General features: G+C 34.1%; 1 protein-coding gene across 5 annotated transcripts in view; it reads left to right on the top strand.

The window, feature by feature from the left end:
• Nucleotides 1-11022, top strand: part of WDR72 (WD repeat domain 72) — a 202116-nt gene extending 191094 nt beyond the window's left edge. For 2 of the 5 annotated variants that reach the window (XM_015595872.2, XM_025038947.1), the window contains exons 19-20: nucleotides 3151-3255; nucleotides 8731-11022. In XM_015595872.2, the coding sequence (XP_015451358.1) occupies nucleotides 3151-3255; nucleotides 8731-8786 (161 nt within the window). In that variant the 3' untranslated portion in view covers nucleotides 8787-11022. Of the gene's footprint in view, nucleotides 1-3150; nucleotides 4708-8730 lie in introns of those variants that run through there. The other 3 variants (XM_025038944.1, XM_025038945.1, XM_025038946.1) reach the window with 2 other exon arrangements.
• The last annotated feature ends 441 nt before the right edge of the window (nucleotides 11023-11463 follow it).

Below are 11463 nucleotides of genomic sequence, written 5' to 3' on the forward strand. Positions count from 1 at the left end.
AAAATTCATTAAATACATATGAAAGCAGGCAGCAACATTCTGGTTAAAAAATACACTTGTGGCACTAGGCTAATGTACTTCTTTGGCCACACTCAAGTTCACACTTTTTCTTTTGCTTTGAATGAGCTCCCTTTGGGTTACTCATTTTCCTTCTCAAGATCTAAATCAAATTTCACTTTCCAACTACCCGATTTCAGGGGAATTACCTCTGCATTTCTAAAAACCATGTCACTCTTGGAATATTCTCTCTAAGACTCCTACTAGTTACTTTTCATTATATTTCAACTAGATCACAAGTTGTACGAGGGCATATTAAAAGTGCCTTCATATTTTTACCGTTCACATGGTCTACCACAGAGCTTTACCTATAATAAGTACTAGATCAATATTTGTTGATCTCATCATTTTTGAAATGATTCATTAGAGAGGCCTTGGTCACACATCATGTCAGAGTTTAATGATGAAACATAACAGGAAACACCCAAAAGAACAATTACACAGATTAGCTATCAAAAAAAAAAAAAGTAATTAACCTCCAATGTCTTTTGTTCCTAATTGAAAGAATGTAGGTATTTCTTTAGTATATGTAATTGGATACTCTATAAACTACCCAATAAAAATTTTGTACCATCTCAAATTTGGAAGCTAAATTGTAACTAAGAAAAATATTGGAAGAATAGGCCTCTTTATTTTCCTACCCCCACACAAACCACACCCTCCAACATCAGAGGTGGAGACAAAAATATCTGCCTGGCACCCACTCCTGTGAGTTTAATGAAGATCATACACCTAAAATTACATCAAACTTGCTGGCTTTCTCAAGTGATTTGAGATGTCAGTACCTCCTGGGACTACTTTATAACCACTAAAATGGTTCTAGGCATTTACTCTATTGTTCTAATACCATATTTTCTTCCCCCTTGAGGCTCCTGTATCTAGAACTGAATCTTCTTGGAGTAATAAATAAATGAAAGAATGGGAGAAAGTTTTAAATTATGGAAGAACAATATATGGGATGATAAGTGCAATACATTTGCCCAAATACACACAGGTGCTACTTCATTGGCTGTTAGTAATAGATTTGGCTGGATAGTTAGTTCCCTATTATAAATACCAATGTAAATGTTTCAGAAAATTAACAAGTAAGTATATAGAGATAAAAAATAAATCATTAAAACATGCCAAGAAATCTTGTCCAATATAATAGTTTTCTACAATTTTGATGCATTTAATTATTCCACAGAAACATTTCACAAAAATCTATGGATTTAAATAATCAGTAAGTATGGTTCTAAACTGAAGAAAATTAAAGACAGCTACATCGATAACTACGTAGGCCATATGTGTCACATTTCCTACCAAGTCACAGACTAACCCACATGACCATTTTGCAAATAAGCATCCTTCATCTCAAAGTGTGCCTAAATGAGAAACTGAATGGATCTAGTTGAAGATAGTTCAAAGCAAGTATCCTCTTGTATCAGGAAGATATATAGCATGGTACCTCTATTTCATTCATTTATTCATTCATTTATCCCACAAATTCTTCCAGAACACCTTCTATGACCCAGGACATAGAGAAGTGAATAAAATACCAACAAAGTACCAACTTTCTTTTTTTTTTTTTTTTTCAGAAAATTCAAATTTACAAAATAAAAAACTGTGTTTATTTTAAACTGGAATTTCATACTTTTTCTCTCAGATTTTGTTCCCAAACAAAAGGTTTTAGAGAAACAGTGAATTCAAACACTATGCTCACACTTCCATAGTATAGAGTACTGTGAGTTCTAAGAACGTTGGTGAAACTGAAGAGGATATTTGGACCAGAATTACATTACTAGTCTCCTTTGAAGTGCATATACGTGGGCCTCAGGTTATGATCATCGATACTATGCACACTTCATGAAAACAAGATGAGGAGTATGAGAGGTGTGAGCTCTACTAAAGCTGCTTTGGACCTTAGGCAGCACTCCCTGTGTCACTTATTGAATGTGTGAAGTAAGAGTCTCCAGCCTTTACATTTGCTCTTTCATCTCCTAATGGAGATTTAGAAACAGCGGCCTGTTTCGCTCCCCTGTACCAACAAACATATTATTTTGTGTATGACATAAATATATTTTTTTCTTTTTTGCATTTATAGCTTATAAATAATATGTTATATGTGTTATCAAGACCTGAGGAGACAGTGGTAATGTTTACTGCAGCAATCTGTGATAGATAAAATTCCAATGTAGTTAATGATATATATATTTATATTGTTTGGCTTCAGATAAATATGGCATAATTTATATCACTGAGTGTTTTTCATGAATGCAATGTCCACTCTTCCTGACAAATGATTCCTTGAATAAATGTAATATGGAAATATGTTACTTATGATGGTAATTTAGACCAAGTGTTACAACTAGTGGAAAAATGTAGAAATGTGAGTCTGTTTCTCTAACAGAACTGGTGGTTGTGTGTGTTTATAGGAAATTTTAGGTTCTTGTGCTAGCTTCTGTCTCTGTTCATAATTCCTACTCAGAAAAATATATTTCATGACAAGTTGTCTGGGACCTACCGTTAAAAACATCAGCTCTACTTATTATCATTTGCGGTGTATTCGTTCTGTATTTTACAATTTTTATTTGTTTGTTTGTTTGTTTGTTTGTTTGTTTGTTTTGGGTCATTTGCTGCCATAGTTTTTAATTTGATGAAAGAAAACTAAAATGCATGAAAAGTGTTAATCAGCTATGATTTGTACTACAAAAGAAACCACTGCACCAGCTTAGTGCTAGTCTTCCTAATTGACTAGTCCGATGTTCTCTCTGTGTCCTGCTGCCGTTAATTGACTATATTGTTTTAGATTTATGCATTAAAAATACGATTTATACTTCGAAGGGATCGCTTTGTTACTTCGTAGCTTTTAAGCTGATGCCATGAACTTATTTTTCTTCTAAGATAAAGTCTCATCTATAGATTTTTCAACTAATTACATGTCTGCCAATACATACTTAGAGGATACATTTTATTTCAATTTATTGTTTGTGTTTACATCGTGTGTCCCTGGAAATAGCTGTGAAACTGAAAGGAAATGTTTTAATGGTGTTTATTATTACTTTTTCATCATTCTTTCTCTTCCTTCTCTCTCTCTCTCTCTCTCTCTCTTAGCTTCAACCAGTCTGGTCAAGCATGACAGCAACTCAAACTCGGCAAACTTCCAAGACGCAGAGGACATGCCTGACAGATGTGTCGTGGAAGATTCTGAGAGTCCAGGTGAAAGCCATTTAAAAATAGTCAAGTATAAAATGATAAATTTGACACAGCTTTGGGGTCCTTGGAAAGGGGTGGGAGGAGAGGACATTGTAATGCTCTTTTCTCTTAGCAGCTGCACTGTCAAATTAATGGTCACCTCCAGGGGTCACAGTGTGGAGCTGTTATCTTTTCCTCTTTCATCAAGAATTCAGTTGGAGGAAGTACAAAGGCTTTATGACTGAAAAGGGAAGCTGACACTATTAGTTCATTATCATCAATTTTAGGCTAAACTGGTTAATAGAGACAGAGATTGGAAATTGGAGAAATGGCAATATTTTAAATATTTCAAATAATGGGATCAAGAGGAAGTGGAGAGTTAGAGAGAAAAGAAACACAAATTGTCATCATTACAATCTATTTGCCTTTCTAAATACAAACAAGACTTTAACTGGGGTGAGAGGACTTCAGCATAACAGTAATGGACTAATGGATGTTGACAACTGCTTAGAACAAGACAAAAGAAAAGAAAACAATAACCTTGCCTCACAAAATACAATTCACCTGATGTCCAAGTTACTTATGATTGTATCTTTTTTTGTAGAAAGAATAGATGGAAATGTACTGGAACAATATGGCCAGGAACACTTAAGGATGGATTTCTGTTTCTGTTTTTGTTATGTTTTGAAGCATATCTAGCCTTAACAACTAATTAATTAAAATGAAAATAATCTTGTGAAAGTCGAATGACATTCCTGGATCACTACAAAGCCACAGGGTGCTAAAAGTTACCTTATCATGAATGAAAGAGTTAATCTCCCCCTACTGAACATTTTTCTTTCCTATTTTCTCTGGCTGCTGTGTACCCTCTACCCTCTCAAATCTTTGTGTGCTGATCCATGTATCAGATTTTTGATTCATCCTCTCTGTGGCCTGTCAGCTTAGTTAAGAGATTTCCAAATCTTGTAGCCTTCGCTGACAGGGGGCAGCTGCAAACAGTCCCCTGATCCTTCCCGGAGGAGAGCTACTGAGATTTAATTTTCAGTGAAAGGTGCAGCCTGCAATCTATGTCAGGTCCCCTAAGTCATCTCGGAACCCCGATAGGCCCAGTGGCGATGGCATTGCATTTCAGACCCCGCCACCTCACCAAGATTCCTCAAAAGATGGACTGCTGTTGTGTGTCTGTTCTCAGCCACGCTTCGACTTTCCCATGGAACTGAGAAATGATATCTTTAGCAATGACAGAAATTTTTAATCAGCACATTAGCCCCACCCCCTGCCATATCTAAAAGATGAAAATGTAGATTGGTACCACTATAGAAAGGTCAGCGTAGTGGTAGCGTTCAATTTCTAAAAATGTGTATTTTAAAATTACTTTTCGTTTCGACTCAAATTGCCTAATTTTGACTATGTTCTTAAACTGTCTGAATAAACAGTTTTCTATCAACCATTTCATCAGGCTGTTCAATGCATGAGTCAAGTTTTTACCTAAGTGTTTATTGTTTTGGCAAGAATACATCAGCTTTATGCTATTTCAAAAGTAGAATAAATTTCCGTTATCCCTCAATATGCGTGGAATTATTGTGAGATTCAAATATAACATAGCCTAGCTGATTGATATAAACAAAAGGATATAACAAAACAGAAAGTTTAATTAGAAAATATAAGTGCTGATATGGAATCTTAACTTAAAAAGTGAGTACTGTTCTATGCATCGGACATCATTAAACTGGTAATAAAGAATGAATTACTCTGGCTTTTTCCTCTGTCCATTCCTGCATTTTAAGACATCTTGCCTTATAGGCCTAGAAACCTCTGGAGAGTTCACTACTGGTCTCACTGCCTTCCACTGAGAATTTGTGGCTTGGTTGTCATGGAGACATCGTATTTCTCCAAGAATTGCTCATATTGATCCGTGGCCAGGCGTAAATGGCCAAGCGAGTGTGAGGAATAAAGGGGGCTGGGCAGTCCTATAAAATGACCAGGGCTTGTGGGTTGGAAATAAGCTCATAGCAAACACTTAGGTAAAAAGAAAGAAGCAGTTTTATTTTGTTTCAGGATTTCTTTCTGCACTTTGGGCCATTGTCTTCTTTCACTATGAACTGAAAGAAACTTGTTAGTCACTTGTCATGTCAGATCTTTGGTGCTTGTCCTGACACAGCTGTCAGCCTTCCAGCTCTGTGCAGTTCAGGGACACACAACAAAGAGGCAATGACATGAATTATTTATTGCTCCTTGTGTGGATAAAATTCTGTGATAAGAAATTAAGACACTTCTGACAGAGGTCCTTGTTTAGTAAGAAAGATTTCGATGAGAGAATGCATTTTTTGAAGTAAGAGCATCTGAGAAGCAAAATTCTTAAAACTGAACATGAAGATACATGAAATTGGTGGCATAGAGGGACTCTCCTGAACTGTGGAAATATGAGTATCTACTTCTCAGTGTCCAAAAATTAACTTCGAAATATCAAGTCATTCAAATGTAGGGGCTCCAAAACTAGAAACATTATTTTGGCGGTTGTTACCTCAATTTACCACATAGGAGTGGTGTTCCTCTGGAAAATATGTTTAACTACCTTTGTTAGAATAAAAAACAAATTTTGGAGTTTTTAAATGATAAGCTTTGGGAAGATGTCTTCAAACCAAAAGAGGTGCTTCAGTAGCTAAGTTTAAACTTGCATTAGTGTATTCATTATTCCTTGTATAGAAGGAAGTGCATTTAAATCATGAATGCATCATTCTTACCATTTTCACCTGGAATATTATCACTCATTTAAAATTCCTTTTAACATTTTCATGTACGTGCAAAATCCCCCATTTACAAAGTTGAATGTGGTCAGTCTTCTAGCTTTAATGGATATTGACCTTACATGGTTTTATCTATGCAATCCTAAATGACTAATATATTTATTACATCATTTTTAATGAATAGTCCAGTTGTTTGAACAGCATATAGAAAATAAAAACAAAAAATTATTTTCCCATTCAAGGACAGTTTAAGAATATTGTCTCATATATTCTTCTTTGCAAATAAAGTCTTTTCTTTGTAAATCCACTAAACATCATTCTACCTTAGCTCCTTTATCTTCTTCTTGCTGATACCAACTCACTTGCATATGCAAAGGGCAAAGGAGCATTGAATCACAGAAAAACTAAAATAGCTTTTTAAAAAGGTGAGGTTGGAGGTTTTCAAACATTGATATAACATTTTTAAATGTCATTGATAAAATCAAATTTTTAGAAATGATATAAAACAGTAAGATTGACTTCACAAATTGATTATATTTGAATACAGTGGATTTTGAACTCCATCTGTAGAGTGTGTTTATTTTTTCATTGACATCACTGCTCTCCAGCACTGAATTGACTGGAATGACCCATTTGTAAATGGCTGGAGTGTGCATATAGGTCACAGTTTGGAGGCCTGGTGCCGTGGTTGTTCACCTAGTCTCTAGAGCACTCTACCTTTATGCATCATGCCACTGTGATCTCTTTATTGGTTCAAGCTGTATATACCCAGATGAGTGCCTGCAGTCCATTAAGGTTAGCAGAGCAACTTTAGACTGGAGCATTCTTGTTACTCTGACCCTGCTCATGAACCCGGAGGTCTTGTCTGATAGGTTAAGGTCTCCCTCAGCCGTGTCTTTTCTTTGGAATAATTCATTAGCAAAGAGTTTCGCCTCACAGGTGAATCCCAGATTGAAGTTTCTAGCTTAGATTCTCTGAAGTCTACTTGTTTCTTCACTGGCATTTATACATTCCTGAAACCTGTGGGAATAACTTTGATGTCTAGTAATAGAAGCACTGAGACATCATGAACTTGCAGTTCTCTTTTTTGAGATTTTAGGGCCATTAGACTTTCTTTCTTCGGCTCTTTAAGGCCTGGTCACTTCTGAATCTGAAGGATGCTATCACAAAAATAGTTCAGTTTCATCTTTTGCTGGTTAACTTCTTGTTAACTATTTCAGGCAGTGATTAAAATTCAATGTTTCTTGCCCCTCATCTTTGCGCTCATGATGATAAAAAGTTTAGCATGACATTCACAGTTTTTACCCAAGTGTTAATGAGAGACCTTCAGTTTCAGTCATCTTATTGGCTTGTAAAATTAAGAATTTTACTTCCTAGTGCACTAGGGACAGTACACTTAAATATAGCTCGAGCTGAAAATAGTAGTGACAAGAAAGAGCTTGAAAGTACAAAAAAAAAGAAGGCATTCGGATAAGCATTTTCACGTCTTTCTGAAGTAGTTTATAATCAGTATGCTTTCTATCCTTAATAGAACATTTTAGTGGTTTTTGTATAGCACCTTATGTGTGTAGTTCTATATACAGCATTGTCAATCAATATTGCATTTACATGAATCTGATGAACAAAACTAGGTTTCTCACAGTTTCCAGAGGGATACTACATTGTGAAAAGCCAAGGTGGATTTTTTTTTTTTTTCTTTTACTATTCTGGCTCATGAATCACCAGCAAAAATCAGGTAACAGAAAGTAGGACAGATTCAGGACTGGAGTGTTGGAGATGGCTGATGATGATGCATGAAGCAGAAAAAATGTGGAATGTGTGAGCAGCCCATCAATCATGGCCATAGAGAACACACTTCTTATGGTTAGTGCTAAAAAAAAAAATGTTCTAGAAGTAAGAAAAATTTCAGTGGTAAAAAACATACAAGCTCTTTTTCCTAGTTGTGTTTAACTATATCGATATTTTTCAAAATTTACCCAAAGGGAAAAATTTAAGCATCAACCTCATAACTTTTAAAATATGTAAAATTATAGACTAATACATTATTGTATATATTGTATATGGCATACAATATTGGATATTGGTTTAATTAAACCAAATAATCAGCTTTTTGAGTTTTTGCCAGTGGAAGTGGAAGTTACTATGCATGGTCACATAATTAATAGAAATGTGTTTAGAAGTCGTTACCTAAGGCACAATGCTCCAACTAGTTTGATAGTCAAATTAATTTAAAGCAAGTGATATGTTTTTAGCCTACAGTAACAATGACCCAAGTAGTTTGAGAAATATTTTTTTTTCATTCTATCAATCAAGCCATATTTCAACTAATATTTAAACATTTGACCCTAAAACTGCAGTTGTGGGTTTTTCTAAAAATAATTCAGCTCCTTGAAATTTATGGAAATTTACTCATTTAAAACCCAGTTCATCTCATTGAAAACTTTCATCTTTCTTGGCAGTGAAAAAAAAAAAACATATTAATAATATGTGCAATTAAAATATTTTTACTTGGGGTCTGGTTTATAAGACAGTATTTTTATTATATTAACATATTTTACTTCAGAATAGAAAAGAAATGTAGAAATGAATAGGTAATTCCTTCCTTCTTTTCTTTTTTCTTTCTTTATTTCTTGTCTCATTCCTTTTTTCCTCCTTTCCTCTCTTCTTCCCTTCCTTTCTCCTTTCCTCCATTTTTTTTTTTTCATCTTCTTTATTTCATCATATAACCCAAGATAATGTATTTTCTTTCTAGGTAAGCCAAGACCTCATTCATGGATTGCAAAGATGTGCTTCTGCAAGCTGTGCTAAATGAAATATTATCTGTAGGAACTGGATTTGGATAAATAAGGAAACCAAAAACATGTCATTTGTTTATCATTGTATATAAGCTATGTTGTTATTGATCAAGACATTAGGTAGTAGTAGATTTGCTAATACTTTAGCCAGAGTACATGAAAGTGTAATTACTGATCAAAAATATCCAAACTTATCTAATTGTATAAAATCATTGTCTAAATCATCCTATATTTCTGTTTCTTACTTTTCTTTTCATAATTCCAGCAAGGAATGGTAGCCTACAGAAGCAAATTTAACACCATTTTAGATTTTCTTCTATCTTTTCAGTTCCTGAATTATATAATAAACAACATTAAAACCACCTTGCTTTTAAACAATGTAACACAATGCTTTTAATTTTAATATTGTTTCAGTGTATTTAATCTAAAACTTTACCAAATTTATTCAATTTGTTAGGATAGGACATTTTGTTTTAGTAGATACTTTAATTCAGATCAATCACCCTGCAGTAAATCTGATCCCTAAGGATGAAATGTTGTCAACAAATAGCTAGTTCCATTTAGTCGTCGATTAGCCCAAATAAGTGATACACAATATAACTGAGACCAATCTTGTGAGTCAAGTTAATTCAGACTTCTAATAACATAGAGGCTAATCTTTAGCTAAAGGATGATCTTGTTGGACATGTAGTTGTGAACTAGGAAAGGGGTATCTACTTATAGCACAGCACAATTGATCCTTATGAAGCATAAATTCTTATAGTTCTCTTCCCAGAAAGAAGTGTGGCTTACAGGAATTCTTAAACTAAAATATGTGAAGCAGTGTAAATAGGAACAGACATAAAGTGCCCATCTATTAAGGTCTTTAGTTACCTGATTTATTTGCTGATTTATCTTGTACAATTCCTGGATTTACAGAAAATTATCAAAGATTATTAGTTTGTGTATAAATACAAATGTTGCTTAGTCCATAGAAAAATGGAAATACAAATTTAAATATATGATATCTATATCTACCTATCTGTCTAATAGGCAAGTTCCAGTCACTTCAATTCAACAAACATTTTGGGGACACCAGCATTAACTCTTGTTCTGGGATGTAGTGGTCCAGGATACGGGAGATTAGAGAATAGAAATAGCATGGTCTGTACCCTTAAGAAGCTTATAATTAATGATTGATGTGAATGAATATACCAGAAAATAAACATAAAATGGGTGTGACTCCTTTAAAATAGATGGAAATGTGTGCCCTTTCTTTCCTCTCAGACATGATACCATTGCTTGTAATAACTTTTGAGCTGTATTTCACGAACAATAACACTGATAATATGAATAATCATGGAAAATTATCATCCCTCGAAAATCGACATAAATGCTTTGGAAATAGTCAATTACTATTTGGAACAGGTTTCAAAATAAAGGAATGTAGCAAGCTAGGCAATGGAACACAATCTCTTGCATGCTGTGTACTGGCTCTGAAGGCCATTACAAGAAGGACTCCCAAAAACATCTTTAATGATGGCAATATCAAATAAATTCATGTCCTCTCAAAGGGCAATTTTAATAGTTAAAACTTATTTGGATGCTCACATTTTAGCGTTATATAAAAATAAGCTTTATTTATGTAGCTATGTCCTATTATTCCCTTTTCAAAGGAGAATAAAAATGAGTTTAAACCATTGCCATATTTAGCATTTTTGTAGGTCTAAGAAAACCAATACTGAATCTTTGATAAATATTTTATGATGTCACTACCTATAGGAAATTAGAATTAGCATAACCCTGTCATTACTAAATGAGATTTTCAAGATATTTTTGCTGAAATTTAATAATTCATATATATGACTAATTGAAATCTTTTATCAATATAAATTCTGGAGTCCAACACCATTAAGTATTAAAACTTTTAATTCCTAAAATGAGTTTTAGAAATATACATTTAAGTGATGTTTCCCAATATCCAGTGCAAGTGTGTTTATGACACAAATCTACTAGTCTGTTTAAAAATGATTTCTTTATATTGACTTATACTCAACATGTTTCAGTAATTTCTGTTGTAAAGAGAACTTGAAAGAGCAAGTTGCCACACAATTAATTGGATCAACCACTTACCCTAACCACTTGGTGCTACAGCTAGAAAGTCAAAACTGACTGCCTCTTGATTACATGTTTGTCCTTCTGATGGCCTAGCCTTAAGTAACAAGTGGAAAAATCGTATTAGTAAATGAATGTGTTCGTATCCAGTCTTCCTTGTCATTCTAATAAATAATTCATTAAAAAATTATCTTGTGGGTTTTTTTTTTTGGCAATAATCTTGGTTATATTAATGATTATATATTTTCTTACAAGGAATATCATATCTTCAAATTTATAAGTGGGGATTCTGTTATTCATTGTGGAGTTACGTACTGGCTATATTGCAATGGAAAGAATCTGGGAGAATGTAGGTTTAAGAGCCAAGGCCTCATTGCCATGTGTCTAGGCAGCATGTCCTTAACTGTGCTTCTCAAAACCTTGCTTCCCCATCCGTGTCGAGTACTCCTTCACAGGGTTTGTGTAAAGGCAGTCCACAAGACGGTTTATGGAAAGCAATCTGAACACTGTAAAGCACTTCAAATATAAGGTAAAATTTGTAGTATTATAAACATAACTAGAGAGGTAGCCTCAGGCCTGAAACATTCTGTTGCTCT

The sequence above is a fragment of the Pteropus alecto genome, unplaced genomic scaffold (genome assembly GCF_000325575.1).
Source record: "Pteropus alecto unplaced genomic scaffold, ASM32557v1 scaffold86, whole genome shotgun sequence".
Lineage (NCBI taxonomy): Eukaryota > Metazoa > Chordata > Mammalia > Chiroptera > Pteropodidae > Pteropus > Pteropus alecto.